General features: G+C 40.0%; 1 protein-coding gene across 1 annotated transcript in view; it reads right to left on the reverse strand.

Moving 5' to 3' along the window:
* LOC124625528 (zinc metalloproteinase nas-14-like) overlaps positions 1 to 19,135 on the reverse strand; it is a 104,532-nt gene that overhangs the window by 12,628 nt on the left and 72,769 nt on the right. The window contains exons 4-5 of the mRNA XM_047149178.1: positions 16,920 to 17,222; positions 7,077 to 7,210 (exon numbers count right to left, since the gene is read on the reverse strand). Coding sequence (XP_047005134.1) covers positions 7,077 to 7,210; positions 16,920 to 17,222 — 437 coding nt within the window. The remainder of the gene's footprint in view (positions 1 to 7,076; positions 7,211 to 16,919; positions 17,223 to 19,135) is intronic.

A 19,135-nucleotide genomic window follows, 5' to 3' on the forward strand; every position in this document is an offset into this window, starting at 1 on the left:
CAAGCGATAATCAACATCAGTCTTGCTGTAGCCATGGGTGTGTATGTTTGGGTGTCTGTGTGGTTGTGTATGTGAATGTATATACTTCTACTAGAGAAAAAGAAAGAACTCAAAAGCTAGTATAAATAGTTTTCTAATGCAAGTTTCTATGTCCCACACATCAGTCAGCTATAGGTGAGTCGTTGCCTCTCCTTTATTTTGCATATTATTCTATTCAGGAATTTCCACGGCAGTATACTATTGAAATTGTGAGAGTATACACTGAAAGCAGAGTCAGGAAACATAGTGCTTCCTCTAAGACAAAAATAAATAAATGAAAACACATACATTCAGTTGCAGACAGGCACAATTAAAATACTTACATAAAGCTTTCGGCCACAGCCTTCATCAGCTAAAGAGAAACACACACCATTCATACATACAATCAAGCACAACTCATGTCACATGACCACCTACTCCAGCATCTTGAGCCAGAACTATCACGTGGGATGCAAGCAGCAATCTGGAGAGGGTGGGAAGGGAGAGGGATACTAATGTAAGGATGGGGAGAAAGATGAATGCTGTCTGGTGGAGCATTACTCTTCTCAGTGTCTGTTCTTTCTCTACTTTCCTGTGTTTATTCACTGCCTACCAAACCGCATCTACTTCCAAGTCATATTGTATCAACGATTGTCCACACACAACACAGACTTCATGACTGTGCAGATTGTAGATGCAGCATCTGACCCTCCAGATTCTTTCCTCCAATAGTTATAATTATATTTATTCCTATTGATTCCACCTCCTTCCTCATCCTGGTGTGTTTTATCATTTTATTTTCCACACCTGTCCATGCCACATGAACTTTCCCTCCTGGACCGAAGCAATTGCCCCACCCTCTCTCTTCGCTTATTGCAAAACACATGTACACACACACACACACACACACACACACACACACACACACACACACACCTATACCTCATTGTACCTTTTCTTCTATTTTTTTAACATATTTGTGCAAATTTGTACACAGTTTCGGGTTTGCTTATGTTTACATATTTGTGCATATTTTTACATATCTGTGCATACTTTTGTGTATCTGTACATGTTTCTGTGTATCTCTATGGATATTTTATGCATTTTTATGTGATTTTTTTCCTTATCCAGCTCCTCTCCCAACCATCAACATCTATTTTGCACATTTTTGCATGATTCCTGATTCTGTTCACCATCCTGCCACAATGAACCCCTGCTCCATCTTTCTGCATCAATTCAGAAAAGTATCTCTTTCCCTGGCTAAAACCTAGTCCCACACCCTGTTTTTCAAATGATGCCTAAACCATGGAGTGCCATAGACTCCTTCCTCTGGATCCCTACTCTCCTTTCACAATGACCTACACCTTTTCAGATTCTGCCAATCCCTGGCCCTCACGAACCAGGTACTGAAAAAAACACATCTCCATGGCTGAGGCATCCCAGAATATTCTCTGCTTTCTCTGCAAAATACTACTACTGTGCAATCCCCACTCCAAATGCACCTCACTGAAATCTAATCCCTTGCTCTCCAGCAACTGGAGGGGCATTTCAGACACTACCTCCATAAGTTATCCAACCTGCTGACATCCTTCTGCCGCCTCAGGGCACCACTATCTCCTATTGCACCCACAGTGTTCCTCCTCGTCGACCTCTCATAGTAGCTAAACCCTGCCTAGTTGACCTTTCCAACTTGCCACATGCTTCTAAACTCCCAACCAACTGTCCACCAAATCCAGAGCCAGAACATTCCTGTAAAGTTTCAGTCTATCCAAAGGCTCCACCTTTACCCTTATGCCCAAATTTAATCATGCTGGACTTGTGAAAGACGTATTCCCCTTCTGATCCCTACAATGTAAGCACTTCTTTGCTGTCAATCCCTCCAACGAAAAACCACCCTAATTCAAACATTGAACCATCTCTTCCAGTTCATACCACCATTCAATCATGATCCTTCCTCCCTCCCACCTAACCACCCACTGGTCACCTTCCACAAATTCCTTAACTTCACCTTAGCCTCACCATCCTACTCCAGGTCCCTTCCACAGAATACCAACCTTTCAGTAGAAGAAAGAAGAGCTCTACACAGCCTCAAAACAAATCCCGACCTAATCATCCCTACCTGCAAGCAAAGGTTCCACCACTGCTATTATGAATCGCAGTGACTACCTGGCAGAAGGCCTCCACCAATTGTCTGACTCCTCTAGCTATAAACCCTGTCAGAGTGATCCCATCCCAGAAGTTCAACACAACATCCAATCCCTGCTTAAAGCCATAGGCTCTTCCCAGAACCTCTCTCCTAAATCCATTTCTTCCCTCATCCCTATGACACCCCACACACCCACCTACACACTCCCCAAAATCCACAAACCCAACAGTCTTGGATGCTCCATTGTGGCTGGTTACTGTGCCCCGACTGAAAGAATTTCAGCAATCATTGACCAACACCTCCAATCAACTGCCCGTAATCTAGCCTCCCACATCAAAAACACCAACCACTTCCTACACCAACTCTTCACCATCCCCTCCCCTTTATCTCCTGAATCCCTATTCGACACTGTTGACTCCACTTCCCTATACACCAACATCCCTCATGCCCATGGTCTTACTGTTGTTGAACACCACCTTTCCTGATGTCCTTCAGATTCCAAACCCACTACCTGTTCCTAATACACCTTACTAACTTTATCCTAATTCACAAATACTTTTCCTCTGAAGGGAAGGTATACAAACAAATCCACAGGACAGCCATGGGCACTCACATGGCACCCTCCTATGCCAGTCTGTTTATGGGTCATGAAGAGAAGACCTTCGAGCCTCCTAAAATGCCAAAACTCTAGTCTGATTCAGGTTCACAGATGATATCTTCATGATCTGCACTTGGGACCAAGACAATCTACCTTCATTTCTTCACAACCTCAACACTTGCTCTGCCATCTGCTTCACGTAGTCCTCCTCAACCCAGTGTGCCAACTTCCTAGACGTTGACTCCTTCTCTCTGATGACTCTACCCACACCTCTGTCCACATTAAACCCAACAATCACTAAGAGCACCTGCATTTCAACAGCTGTCATCCCTTTTCTGCATTTCAACAGCTGTCATCCTTTTTTCATCAAAAAATCCCTCACATACAGCATAGCCGCCCATACATGATGTATCTGCAGTTACAAGAATTGCCTTGCTCAGTATGCTGAGGGTCTCATCAAGGCCTTCACAGACAGGCACTATCTGCCAGACCTAGTCAGCAAACAGATCTCTTGTGCCATTTCTCCTCACACCCCCAATACTCCCACTACTGCCAAGAACCAGCCACAAAGGAGTGTCTGCTTCATCACCCTGTACCACCCTGGGCTGTATAATGAATCATCATCCTCTAACATTACCTTTTTTTATATAAAAATAACCGATGCCATGTATACTATCAATTGTTGCATAGGTTAAAATTATCTCAGCTGTTTCACAAAAGGAATTCATATGATTTTGTATACGATGTATTATATTTCAGGCTTAAGTGTACAAAAAAGAAATTAATGTGTTACAATACATATGTACTAACAGTGAAAATTACTGTTCTTTTAAGAATAACTGAAATCACAAAATTTCTGGCATACTTAAAATTCATATTATTAATTGTGCAATCTAATGCTAATTATTAAATTTGTTTCTGGATTTATTTATGAAATAATGATATAATTTAGTAAAGATTCTTCTCCTGTTGAGAAAGTTTGTAAAATCTATTGCTTTGTAAAGTCTTTGGAAATTGTGAGTTCCACAGAATGTAAGTAGTAGTTGACATGCCTCAGATGGACATAGACATTTTAAGTTTGTCACCAACAATGAAATTATTGGTTTCTTTCTTTTTTTTTTTTTTTTTTTTTAATGTGGGAATTATAAAGTTGGTGTGATTTGGAAGAATGGGATAAAATAAAAAGATATTTGTTGCAACAGGCAAATCTTCATCTGTTATTTAGTGCAACAAGAGCCCACAACATTAAATCAAAATTTTCAGCAGCAAGAATGTACTCCTAGACACGACGAAACTTTGAGCCATCAACAACAACAATGAGATAATAAAGATAAGTAAAAAGCTATTCATTTGTATATCTTACACTTCCCAAAAATTTCAAAATTTGTGCAAAGACAGATAATTCTAATAGTGATGTGTGGGAGGGTAAGATTACAAATGGAACATTTGATTCACATCCTTCTACAGGGTTTTGATTACCCATCATCATGCCCTGAAATGAGGAACATCCTAACTCAGACACTTCCCTCCTAAAGTGGTGTTCTGTCACCCACCCAACTTCCCCCCCATCCTAGTCCATCCCTATGCCACTCCCAAGCCCAACCCCTTGCCACAAGGTTCATATCCCTCTGGAAGACCCAGGTGGAAAACCTGCCCAAGCCACCTATGCAGCACTTCTTATTCCAGTCCTGCCACAGGTTTATCCCACCCCCTCAGGAGCTAGGCTGCCTGTGAAACCAGCTACGTCATTTACCAGCCCTGCTGCAATCATTGCACAGCTATTTATAAATTGGTATGACTACCAACCAGCTGCCTACGAGGATGAACGGCCACTGCCAAATTGTGACAAAGAGCACAGTAGACCACCCTGTGGCACAACATGCAGCTGAATAATAACACACTCGATTTCAATGGCTGCTTCCCTACCTGGGTTATCTGGATCCTTCCCTCCACCACCTGCTTTTCTGAACTGCACACATGGGAGTTATCCTTACAATGCATTCTCTGCTTCTGTAATTGTCCTGGCCTTGACCAATGGTAAAATACTGTCCCTACACCCTCCACCCGACAGTTCCCACACTCTCTTTCCTCATTCTCATCTCCCACCCTGTTTATTTGCAGCCCTCTGTCAATGCACCCACAGTCTTTCTCCACTGCTCTCCTTTTCCACTCCTACCTACCTGCCTCACAACCTCGTAATGATGTGCTTGTTGGTATTCTAGTCCCTGCTCATTCCACCAGACAGCATTCGTCTCCCTCCCCGCCCGTACATTACTGTTCCTTTCCCTTCCCCACACCTTTCAGATTGCTGCTTGCATCCCATGTGATAGTGCATTCTGGCCTGAGATGCTGGAGTTGGCAGTCAAGTCTGCATGAGGTGTGCTTGCTTGTGTGTATGAATGGTGTGTGTTTCTCTTTTGCTGGTGAACGCCTTGGCCTAAAGCTTTATGGAAGTCTCTTTTAATTATGCCTGTCTGCAACTGAATGGGTCTTTTTTGTGGTAAGTAGCAATCTGTCTCCTCGTACGTTGTTGACATACCTACCTGGAATCTCCATTGTTTGATTTGAGTAAATAAAAAAAGGACATACCAAGGAGGTATTATCCAAATGTGATGGAAATCGATAGATGTGATGTACATGTACAGACAAATAACAATTGGGCAATTTATTCAAGAGAAAGAGTTTCGCAAACTGAGCAAGTCAATAATCTATTAGTCCATCTCTGGTCCTTATACAAGTCATTATTTGGCGTGGCATTGATTGAGAGAATTATTGAATGTCCTCCTGAGAGATATATAATTTTGTACTATTGGCACATTACATCATCAGAATCCTAAGATGGTTGGAGGTCCCTGCCCATAATGTTCCAAATGTTTCAGTTGGGGAGAGATCCGGTGACCTTGGTGACCCAAGTAGGGTTTGACAAGTATGAAGACAAGCACTTGAAACTCTGGCCATTTGCAGGTGGGCATCATCTTGCTGAAATGTAAGCCCAGAATGGCTTGTCATCTACAGCAACAAAACAGGGCACCCATTGGCACATCATTGTGCTGTTAAGGCGCTGCAGATGGCAACCAGAGGGACTCTTCTGTGAAATGAAATGGACCCTCAACCATTACTCCAGGTTGCTGGGTCATATGGTGGGCGACAGTCAGGTTGGTAACCCACCACTAGCTGGGGCATCTCCAGACATGTATTTGGCCTGGAATCTCATTTTCTGGAGTAGAACAGTCTTCAGTGATGAGTCCAAATTCAAATTGAGCCTCAATGGCCAGAATAGATGTGCCTGGAGATGCTCAAGACAGCAGTGGGACACCAATCTGACTATTGCCTGCCATAAGACTAACAACCAGGAGTTATAGTTTGGGCTGTCATTTCATTTCATAGGAGGACCCCTTTGGTTGTTATCCATGGCATTTTACTGCGCATTGCTGAGTTGACATTATTCTAAGCCTTGTTTTGTTTCTTGGGCTTACATTTCAGCAAGATAATGCCTGCCCACACATGGCACGTGTTTCTGCTGTTTATCTTCAAGTTCACCAAGCCCTGATTGTCCAGTACAGTAGCCAGACCTCTCCATAGTTGAGAATGTTTCGAATGTTATTGGCAGGATCCCCAAATCAGCTTGGGATTTTGACAATCCAACAAGTCAATTGGACATTATTTGGCACCATATCTGTCACAAGGATATCGAACAACTCCAACAATCAGTGTCAAGCTGAATACCTGCTTGCATTGGGGCCAGAAGTAGGTCAACTTGTTATTGATGTGGTCAATTTGTGAAGCTCTTTCTCTTGAATAAATCACCCACTTTTTCTGAAATTGTAATCATTTGTACATCACATCTATCATTCCTTTCCCATTTGGATAATTTCTTCACGGTACATCTTTTTTCTCTTTTGTCTTACAGTGCACGTCTAAAAAAATAAAAGTGGTGAGAAAAACTAGTGAAATTAGAGCTGATATGGATGTTTATCATATGTTGTTCTTGCCACACAGCATTTGCAAATGGAACAGGAAAAGAGGGAAATGATAGTAATACCAAAGGTACTCTCTCCCACACACCCTAAGATGGTTTGTGTTGTATAGATGTAGATGCAGTCACAAATAATATGGAATAGGGGTCACTTATGACCTTAGAAATATGTTTCAGAAGGATTTGTCTCCTTTTATACTAAATCAGACTACATTTTTAGCAAATTAATGTTTCCACTTTTGTAGTTATTCAAATACCAGTGTGTGTGACATTTAAATTAAATTAAATATGATGAATATGTGCAAAGTATTATATGAATGTTAATTTGGTATACTTACTAAAGGTACTATTGTAGGTTCTCCATTTTTTGAAAATGCTTTTTTGCTGTAGTGCATAATGCTTCCATAGTCATAACCAATTCCATAATCTGTTACAAGTGTCTCATTATATTTCCGAAAGTTGCCTTCTTTGCCTGTTGAAATAAGCCAGTGCAGATTTTACATTATAATATGCAATGCATACTGGAATTAACATTAATACTTCATTTTTACTTATGCATTGAAAGTCTTACCCAGTAGTGTAAATATCTGCAATAATAAAAATACTTATTGATATTTTGATTACAATAAGTATTAGTTTAATAACAGTAATATTTTCTGATTACTTATGTTATGTACCAATGTCCCAGGTATGGTAACACATATATGCAGAGACTTTTCAGTCTGGAAGTTCTGTGCTGACAGGACCCCCCCCCCCCCCCCCCCCCCCCCCCCCCTCTCTCTCTCTCTCTCTCTCTCTCTCTCTCTCTCTCCCTCCCTCCCTCCCTCCCTCCCTCCCTCCCTCCCTCCCCCTCCCCCCTCTCTGTGGCATGTGTGTGTGTACTTAAACCAAAAAGCGCAATGTCTCTCTTCTATTGGGGATAGAGAGAAAGAGAAAAAGAGAGAGGGGGGGGGGGGGGGGGGGGGGAGGTGTGAACAATCATGGACATCATGACAATGTATGGTACTTGATTAAACTGAAATTAAAATAATGCTGTCCTTGCAGACATACTGTTAACAATTTTAAAAATGTCTTGTATATTATATTACTCTGAACCCTCTGTATTAAAACACTGTATTCATCAAGCATATTTCCTTTCTTCATAGTCTGAATACTTTTATGGATCTAATCCATTATTACTTACATAGTGTAAATGCCCTTATTATTAATGTCTGTATTTATGATTAATCTGTTGAGCTATTTGAATATTATCTCTGTTGTTTATTACTGTGCTTTTTGCCACCTGAATGGATGAAATTTGGTGTCTGCCTAACATAAGTTTTTCTGTTTTATTTTCTTCATACTCACTTTATTCAGTTGTTTCTAATATTACGTTTTCATTGAACCTTCTACATCTTCATGAAAACATTTCTGAATAGTTTTGTGTAGTTTAGCATATTCTGTCATGATATAATATTTACCTGGCAATTAGATACCCGTCTTCTGTCTCATGTTTATGGATACTAATCTCTGACATTATTGATTAAACAATGGAAAATCGAGGACGGAATAATGACAATGTTATGAAAAGGATAGACTGCTACTGACCATATAGAGGAAGTGATGCGTTGCAGACAGGCACAACAAAAGTACTGCAATCACATGGGCTTTTGGCTAAAAGGCCTTCTTTTAAAGTGGAAAACACACACACATTCACACAAGGGGACAACTCCCAAATTACCACTGTCCCTGGTTGCTGAGGATTGGTTGCATACAGCTACTGTACCTCTTGTGAGAAGCAATCTGTGGGTGGTAGGGGATGGGAGGGGGCTGGGTCAGGGAGAAGGATGGATAGCAGGGCAGGGGTGGTGGAAGATGTAGTGCTGCTTGGGTGGGGATGGAGGGACATGGTGAGAATAGGGCAAGCCCGCCAGGTGCAGTCAGGAGGTTTGAGGAGGGTGGACGGGGGGGGGGGGGGGGGGGGGGTTGAAGGGGAGTCGAAAAGGAAAGAAGTAGAGGAGGGGGAAAAAGACTATTGGGTGTGTTGGTGGAATAGAACGCAGTATAGTGCTGGAGTGGGAACAGGGTAGGAGATAGGTGGGTGATAGGGTAAGGACTAGTGAATGCTGAGACCAGGGGGTTATGGGAACATAGGATATATTGCATGGGGTATTTACACCTGCACAATTCAGAAAACCTTGTACTGGTAGGAAGGATAAAGATGATGCAAGCTGTGAAGCAGTAATTGAATTGAAACATGTTGTGTTGGGCAGCATGTCAGCAACTGAGTAGTCCAGCTGTTTCTTGGCCATTCATGTGGACAGACAACTTACTGGTTGGCATCCCATGTAGGAAGCAGCACAGTGATTGCAGCTTAGCTTGTAAATAAGATGACTGCTTTCAGAGGCAGCCTTGCGTTTGATGCAACAGGTGATGCCTGTGACTGTAGTGGAGTAGGTGGTGGTAGGAGGTTGTATGGGACAGGTCTTGAATTTATATCTTCTGCAGGGATATGAGCCATGAGGCAAGGGATTGGGAGCAATGCTGGAGTAGGGATGGACAAGGATTGTGTAGGTTTGATGAGTGGCAGAAAACTACTGTTGGGAGGGTGAGAAGGATAGTAGGTAGGAATTCTTCTTTTCGGGGCACAACAAGAGGTAGTCAAAACCCTGGCAACGAATATGATTCCATTACCCCAGTCCTGGGTGGTACTGGATCATGATGGGAGTGCTCCTTTGTGGTTGGATGGTGGGAATGTGAGATGTGGTAGCCGACTGGAGAGACAAGGCATGGAATATCTGTTTCCTTACACTGTAGGGAGGGTAATTTCAGACTGTGAAGGTCTCAGTCTCAACATCAAGGATGTGGCTTTCAGGTTGAGGAGGACCAGGTGAGGAAAATGTAGGAGAAGGTGTTGAGCTTATGGAGGTGCATATCAATGAATCTGATCCAGATGAATGGTCTGGGACTCTGGATCATTAGGAAGCATTCCTCTAGATGGCCCATGAATAGAGTGGCATAGGATGGTGGTATGTGGGTGCCCATTGCTGTATCATGAATTTATTTGTAAGTGATGCCTTCAAAGGAGAAGTAATTGGGAGGGAGGATATAGTTAGTCATGGTGACGAGGAATGAGGTTGTAGGTTTGGAGCCAGTTGAGAATTGGGGAAGATAGTGTTCAATAGCACAGCAAGACCAAGGGCATTAGTGATGTTAATGTAGAGGGAGGTGGTATCAACTGTGATGAGCATATGCCACTGTGGTAAAGGAACAGGAGCTGTGGAGAGTCAGTGTAGGAAATAGTTGGTGTCTTCTACATATAGAAGAGCAGGTTACACATAAAAGACTGAAGGTGTTGGTTCATTAGAGCAGAGATTCTCTCAGTGGGGCACAGAGATTCTCTCAGTGGGGGTGCAGTAACTGGCCATAATGGATCACCCCTGTCTTTCACCCATCTATTCAAGCCTCCCTGCAAACAACACCTAGCAGCCCTATCCTGCTCCACCACATCTCAACAGGTTCTCACAGGCACCACTACTTCTTTCCCCACCCCTATCCTGCCATCTCTCCCCTTCCCCACCCCAGCCTCCTTCTTACCTCCACCACCCAAAAACTGTTTCTTCCATCATATGCCATTACTGTATGCAGTCCAGCCTGAGTGGTTAGAGATGGTGATCATGTGCGTGTGAGCTGTGCTTGTGTGAAAATAGTGAAAACATGTTTCTACTTTAAAAGAAAGACTTTTGGCCAAAATCTCAAATACATATCAATGTTTTTGTTGGGCCTGTCTCCTACTCAGTGTCTCCACTATATGGTGAATGACAGTCTATTCTTTTCACAACATTATTATTAGATTTCAGCCAATACTTTTGATTTAATGTTTGTCATATCTGCACATTGACTTACTCATTCCTTTGCTGCAAATGTATTCTTTTTCATGTCTCCATTTTAAGCTTTGACATTTTTTGATTTCTACTGAGCAGTTTCTTTTATTTCATTGCTTTTGCATTTTAGGTACAGTCACTAATCCAATGCACTAATTAATTTTCTTCCTATCTGTAGCCCAGTTTATATAATCTTCCATGTGTCCCTATCTTCTGAAGCTACCTCTCTTTATCTTGATTTGTGACTGATGCATTCAACTACTGACATTTTCTTTATGTATTTGCTTTCTTTTACTTAGCATGTTGACATGCAATTTTTTTAGGATTTCTCTCTCCATTCATACAATAAAAAAAATAAACAAAATAAAAAACCCTCACAGCGTGTTATGCAGAAAACATGAAGCACTTGAAGTATCTCCAAATAAACTGTAATTTCAACTATCCAAGGTAAAGCTTCATATGACTGTGACCCTCATGCAAAGTTATAAGATATTATGGCATGTGCTTCACACTTTAAAATAGAAACTTCATTTTCATGAAAGTTAGAGAAGATATACTGAAGTCAGTGTCTGTGAGCTTACCTTTATTAGAAATCTACAGCTAATTATTGACACCACACCTAATTTTATTTATTGTTGCTATTTACTCACTCTATTTCAAAACTGGCATTTTCATATGTGTAGTTCAACTACTTTGATGTAAAATGCCAGAAATACTTTATTTTTCTTCTATTTTAGAAAATAGTTTCAAATTTCGTTTAAGTTCCCTTGTATATAAGTGGACTTACAACGCACTATTTTCAGAAATAACTATCTAATACTTGAGACTTGTGCAATACACTTGAACCATTTATTCATAAATTATGATTCCTTGACTTTTCCTACATCCATTGTATGTAATGGATAAAAATTGAACAATAAACGATTATGTCAAAAGTCATTATTTGAAAAATTCAACTGTTATCAAATAAATTGTAGCATTAATGTGAGGTAAAATTTGGGTAGAATATTGACCCCCTTTAAATTCTGAAATAATATCTGAAACTGCAAATCTGATCTGTAAAGCCAGACATCTTCACATATCATCATTTATTCCGTCTCCTCTTCTTGCTTTATTTCCCTAAAAGAAATAAATTTTCAGTCTGATAATTCTCCTTCTGTATTATTTCATATTTTTCTCACTGTATAAAGTCACTTATTCCAAATATTCATACGACTTATTGTTAATTAATTTCATTTCATTGATTCACAATGCTTCATTACTGGGGATAGTATTATTACACACTGTTTCACATTTTAAGTCAGAAATTTATTTCACTTTAATGCCTTTAAAAATTTGTAGTTTGGTTGATATCTGTATGAACTATTGATTGGTTTGGAACTGATTAATGGTGTTTTTCAAGTATAAATTGAACAACAGTGAGTAAAACCTGTCTCTCACCTATCACTGATCCAAGTGGGACACAAAGAAATGTGTAACAGCACAAAGATGCTATTAGCTTTTGAACTGAAATTCCTTTTTCTAGTTTATGTACACATTCTCAGAAACAACCATACAGACATCATACACAAACAGTGTCGCTGTGACCTTAGGTGGATGTGTTTTGCTCTCTCTCTCTCTCTCTCTCTCTCTCTCTCTCTCGTGTGTGTGTTTGTGTGTGTGTGTGCGCGCGCGCGCGCTTAAGAAAGAAAGTGATTAGCTTGTAAGGCAGAAATGTTTCTGTTCTATGGTGTTTCCATATGAAAGATTATTTTGTACAGTTACTGAGATACTGTGAGTTCTGTTCGTAGGTTTATTATTTCCATTCTGGAGTATCCATTATTCTGATAGTATTATACATAGAGACAGATTAGATTAGATTAGTACTTGTTCCATAGATCATGAATACGACACTTCGTAATGATGTGGAGCATGTCAGGTTAATAAAAGGTGTCTATACAAGATATTACATTAGACAAATTATTACAAGACACTAATTTTGTGTGTGTGTGTGTGTGTGTGTGTGTGTGTGTGTGTGTGTGTGTGTGTGTGTGTGTGTGTGGAGGTTGGTAAATTACCCACTTACTATATCCAAAAATTCATCTAATGAGTAGAAGGAGTTGCCATTAAGAAATTCTTGTAATTTCCTTTTAAATGCTATATGGCTATCTGTCAGACTTTTGATGCTATTAGGTAAGTGACCAAAGACTTTTGTGGCAGCATAATTTACCCCCTTCTGAGCCAAAGTTAGATTTAACCTTGAGTAGTGAAGATCATCCTTTCTCCTAGTGTTGTAGCCATGTGCACTGCTATTACTTTTGAATTCATTCTAATTGTTAATAACAAATTTCGTAAGTGAATATATATATTTTGAGGCTACAGTGAAGATTTCTAGCTCTTTAAGTAAGTGTCTGCAGGGTGATCTTGGATGAGCTCCAGCAATTATTCTGATTACACTCTTTTGTGCAATGAACACTCTTTTACTCAATGATGAGTTACCCCAGAATATGATGCCATATGAAAGCAGAGAATGAAAATAGGCGTGGTAAGCTAATTTACTCAGATGTATATCGCCAAAATTTACAAGGACCCTAATAGCAAAGTAGCTGAACTCAAACGTTTCAGCAGATCCTCAGTGTGTTTTTTCCAGTTCAACCCCTCATCAATGCATACACCTAGAAATTTTGAATATTCTACCTTAGCTACTGATTTCTGATCGAAGTCTATATTTATTAATGGGGTCATTCCATTTACTGTGTGGAACTGTATATACTGTGTTTTGTCAAAGTTTAATGAGAGCCCATTTGCAGAGAACCACTTAATGATTTTCTGAAAAACATTGTTTACAATTTCATCAGTTAATTCTCGTCTGTCGGGTGTGATAGCTATACTTGTATCATCGGCAAAAAGTACCAGCTTTGCATCTTCGTGAATATAGAATGGCAAGTCATTAATATATATTAAGAACAGCAGAGGACCCAAGACCGAACCTTGCGGCACCTCATTCTTGATTGTTCCCCAGTTTGAGAAATCACCAGTTTTTCGCATATTATGTGAGCTGTTTATTTCAACTTTCTGCACTCTTCCAGTTAGGTATGATTTAAACCATCTGAGCACTGTCCCATTCATACCACAGTACTTGAGCTTATCTAGAAGTATTCCATGATTTACACAATCAAAAGCCTTTGATAAATCACAAAAAATCCCAACGGGTGACTTCTAGTTACTCAGAGCATTTAATATTTCATTAGTGAATGTATATATAGCATTTTCTGTTGAAGAACCCTTCTGGAAACCAAACTGACATTTTATTAAAACTTAAATTTACAAAGGTGTGAAGTTACTCTACAATACATTACTTTTTCAAGAATTTTGGATAAGGCAGTCAGAAGAGAGATTGAGCGGTAGTTGTTGACATCAGATGTATCCCCTTTTTTATACAGTGGTATAACAATGGCATACTTCAGTCTATCTGGGAAAATACCCTGCTTCAGAGAGCTATTACATATGTGGCTAAGAATCCCACTTATTTCTTGGGAACAAGCTTTTATTGTCCTGCTGGAAATGCCATCAATCCCATGTGAGCTTTTATTCTTGAGAGATTTTATTAACATCCTCATTTCAGATGGAGACGTGGGTGGAATTTCAATTGTATCAAATGGTGTGGGTAAGGCCTCTTCCATTAACTGCCTTGCTTCTTCTAATGAACATTTAGATCCTATTTTCTCTACATCATTTCAAAAATTATTATTCAGAATGTTTTCGACTTCCGGCTTGTTGTTTATCGAGTTTCCATTCGCTTTGATGGTGATGCCGTCATCCTGTACTCTTGGTTGTCCTGCCTCCCTTGTAATAATATTCCAAATTGTTTTGATTTTGTTATCAGAGGTATTAATCTCAGACATGATGCACATGCTTCTGGACTTTTTAATAACATTTCTTAATGTAGCACAGTAGTTTTTATAATATTTTGCTGTTTCTGGGTCATTACTCTTTCTTGTTGTTAGATACAGTTCCCTTTTGTGGTTACAAGATATTTTTATTCCTTTAGTAAGCCAAGGTTTTTTGCATAGTTTCTTATAATTAGATCTAACTACTTTCTTGGGGAAACAGTTTTTAAATTCTCTTACCAGTATATCATGAAATAAGTTATATTTTAAATTAGCATCGGGTTCCTTGTACACCTCATCCCAGTCTAACTGCTGAAGATTATCTCTGAAATTTCTAATTGTTGAGTCATTAATTGAATGCACAACTTTGGAGGGTAGCTTTGAATTACTGAATGGAACTATGTCATATACTGTAACTAGCTGAACATCATGATCAGAAAGCCCATTCTCAACAGGACAAGAATTTATGTTTTTAAACCTATCTCGGTCTATAAAAGTGTTATCTATCAATGTGCTGCTGTCCTTTACTACCAGAGTTGGAAAATTAATGACAGATGTCAAATTGAAAGAACCGAGCAAGGCTTCCAGGTCGTTCTTCCTATTACAGTCTTTCAATGAATCAACAATGAAGTCCCCACAAATAATAATTTGCTTTCCCCTATCTAACAGATAGCACAACAAGGCATCCAAGCTTTCCAGGAATAAATGAAAGTTTCCTGAATGGGACCCATATACTGTTACAATTATAAAAGAGCCCTCCTTCAGTTTAAGTTGACAGGCACATGCTTCTATATGTTGCTCTAGACAAAACTTTTTTGTATCTAAGCTTTCTACACTGTGATAACTTTTGACATATGTGGTAACTCCTCCTCCCACCTTATTCTCTCTACTCATTATGTGCAGCTAGTTTATAAACACAGATATTTACCTTTTCCATATCAGACACAATGTGATACTCAGACAGGCATAGTATATCTATTACATTATTAGATTCAATGTCATCTAAACAAACCAGGAGCTCATCTACTTTATTCTTCAATCCCAGAATATTTTGGTAAAAAATGGTAACATTATTTTTTACTTTACTTTTCTGAGAATCTACTTTTTTCTTTAATCCACCAATATTTTGGTTAAATATGGTAACATTATTATTTACTTTCCTGTTGTGAGAATTTTGTGAGTTTTGGATCTCTTTAGCACCTGCCTGCTTGAACTTCTCATTGGACACTGATATTAGCCTAAAAAAGAGGTACATCCATGAGTACTAATGTCCCCCCTTATGGATTTCACTAACAACCCTGCCAGTTTACCCTTCCCTTTCCTATTGAGATGTAGGCCATTTTGTGAAATCCCCCCTATCAATAGCCTCGACAGGAACCAATCCAATGTCTGACAGAGTGGCCGCCCTACACAACTGATCCAACTCCATATTTACCCTTGTGACAGAGCGGTTCAACTGGGGCTGATCATGCCGCACGAAAGCAGGCACCAGCCCAACATTGGTGTGGGTCATTGCTGAGGCTATTTTCACCAGGTCATACTCAATGTTGTAGCCCTGATCCCAATCAATACTGTTTCCCACTCCACCCACTACCGTCACATGATCCTGCTTTGTGAATCCCTTGCACAAGGAACCTATATCCTCTACCACCTGGCTAAGACCTGCACTTGGCTTGAAAAAGTTTGTGACATTGCCCCCACTGTACAATCTCTGATATTTGCAATGTAATAGGTCAACTACTTTAGAGTATCTGACTATGCTATTCGTGAATTGAGGGATATGGGTCAATAAAAAATACTGATTGTGATTTTTAGCAGTGGTACAAACTTAGTTTTAACAGTAGCTCTTTCCCCCGTGGACATATTGTGCTGTCACTGTATTCTATAGCTTGAACAAGAAAAGCATGTGTCTGGTGATGAGGGCAACATCCTGATCCGGGCAAAATCCTGATCCGTTCTGCTTTGGAAGGAAACTGATAAACAAACTCATATCATGCAAAATGATCTTTAAAAGGTCTTACAAAGATCTTTTACTCTACTCAGCACTTATGAAAAATAGAATACTACATTTGAGAGATGTATGTTACTTGAAGTAATTCCCAAATACATCACTGTCCTCCCAGGCCCACTTCCTGTGGCAGTGAGTACAGTCCAGCAGGATAATTTTGTGAAACATGAGATTACAACTACTCCTTCAGTTCTTATTGTCACTAAGCAATGGTCTTGCTAGCAGAAATTTGACCTGTGTTTTATAATTTTACTGAAATATCTGCAGAAAATTCATTATCTTAATTTCCATATAATGTTTTACCTGGAAACCTGTTTAAAGCAGTTCATACACATGATTTTTAAAATTCATGTGTGAGATAATGTAATGAAGCATTATATTTTATTTTGAATTAGTTTCTTTGTTATACCTTAAATATATGTCCATGAAAAAATTGCTCACCTTCTTTGATATTTTCCCAAAGTATCTTGACATAATCATCACGGTTATGAGCACTCTGTTGGTGGTAGAATCCTAGAGCATGCAAAAACTCATGAATAACAATCCCATGATGTACACATCCAGGAGTCTGTAGATTAAGTACCTGGCCACCATTTTTTCTTCCCACGTATGACCAGCAGCCTGTGTTGTTCCCTTGTACCATGACAAAGTCTTCGTCACCCTTTCTGTATGGTCGAATTGATACACAGGTCTTTTTCTTATAATCTTTGATGGCTTTGTGAATGATTTCAACTTCTTCTTCAGCTGAGTCAAAAAGTTAATTATCTGTTTTCATTCAGTTAATAATTTGTTTAATAATTTAACATACACATGAAAAAAAAGTTTTGCATCACCTCAGTCCCGAGAGTTCCAGAACCAGTACAGAAAATTGGGACAGAGATCCAACATAAACATCATTTCCAACCTTTTTATTGCTCATGAAAACCACACATTGCATGTTGTACCACCATACAGCAAGAACTTCAGAGATGGTGGTCCAGATTGCTGTACACACTGGTCCTCTAATACCCAGTAGCACATCCTCTTGCGTTGATGCATGCCTATATTCATTGTGGCATACTACCAAAAGTTCATCAAGGCACTGTTGGTCCAGATTTTCCCACTCCTCAACAGCAATTCAGCATAGATCTATCAGAACAGTTGGTGGGTCACATCGTCCATAAACAGCCCTTTTCAATCTATCCCAGGCATGTGCGATAGGGTTCATGTCTGGAGAACATGCTGGCCACTCTAGTCGAGCGATGTTGTTATCCTGGAGGAAGTCATTCACAAGATGTGCATTTCATGATGGGGGACACAAATTGTCATCCATAAAGATGAATGCCTCACCAATATGCTGCCGATACGGTAGCACTATCAGTCGGAGGAAGGCATTCACATATCATACAGCCATTACGGTGCCTTCAATGACCACCAGAGGCATACGTCGACCCCACATAATGTCACCCCAAAATATCAGGGAACCTCCACCTTGCTGCACTTGTTGGACAGTATGTCTAAGGCATTCAGCCTGACTTGGTTGCCTCCAAACACGTCTTTGATGATTGTCTGGTTGAAAGCATATGTGACACTCATCAGTGAAGAGAACATGATGCCAATCCTGAGCTGTCCATTCGACATGTTGTTGAGCCTATCTGTACTGTGGTGCAGGGTGTCATGATTGCAAAGAAGGACCTCGTCATGGATGATGGGAGTGAAGTTGCGCGTCAGGTAGCCTATTGCACACAGTTTGAGTCGTAACACGATGTCCAACGGCTCCATGAAAAGCATTAGTCAACTGGTGGTGTTTCTCCGAGCCATAATCCGTAGGTAGCAGTCATCCACTACAGTAGTAGCCCTTGGGCGGCCTGAGCGAGGCATGTCATCGACAGTCCTGTCTCTCTGTATCTCTTGCATGTCCGAACAACATCGCTTTGGTTCACTCCGAAATGGCTGGACACTTCCCTTGTTGAGAGCCCTTCCTGGCACAAAGTAAAATGCAGACATGATTGAACCATGGTATTGACTGTCTAGGCATTGTTAAACTGCAGACAACACAAGCTGTGTACCTCCTTCCTGGTGGAATGCCTGGAACTGATCGGCTGTTGGACCCCCTCCATCTAATAGGTGCTACTCATGCATGGTTGTTTACATCTTTGGGCACGTTTAGCGACATCTCTGAACATTCAAAGGGACTGTGTCTGTGATACAATATCCACAGTCAACGTCTATCTTCAGGAGTTCTGGGAACCGGGGTGATGCAAAACTTTTTTTGATGTGTGTACTAATTCCTAAAAATTCAACTGATGCTTTGTCACAGATACTCCTAGTGTAGCATATTTCTTATTGTCTATGAATTAAATACGATTTATGAAAGTAATATGCCACAAATAATAACTAGAAAAACTTGTATTGCACTGCAATCCAGAAAAAAATATTGAAAGTGCATGCTTCATATACTTTTAGTACAAATTTGTTGTTGGAATACTGTGCATAGAAGACATAAATCTGTTCAGTTGATCTATTTTGCTTAATAATGTGGGTGTCTGTATTTCAAGAACTTTTTTTTTAATTTGCTACCAAACAATATGTGGCTACTGCGTTATGTGTCAAAATTTCTCTCTCTCTCTCTCTCTCTCTCTCTCTCTCTCTCTCTCTCTCTCTCCCTCTCACTAACA

The sequence above is a fragment of the Schistocerca americana genome, chromosome 1 (assembly GCF_021461395.2).
Source record: "Schistocerca americana isolate TAMUIC-IGC-003095 chromosome 1, iqSchAmer2.1, whole genome shotgun sequence".
Taxonomy (NCBI): domain Eukaryota; kingdom Metazoa; phylum Arthropoda; class Insecta; order Orthoptera; family Acrididae; genus Schistocerca; species Schistocerca americana.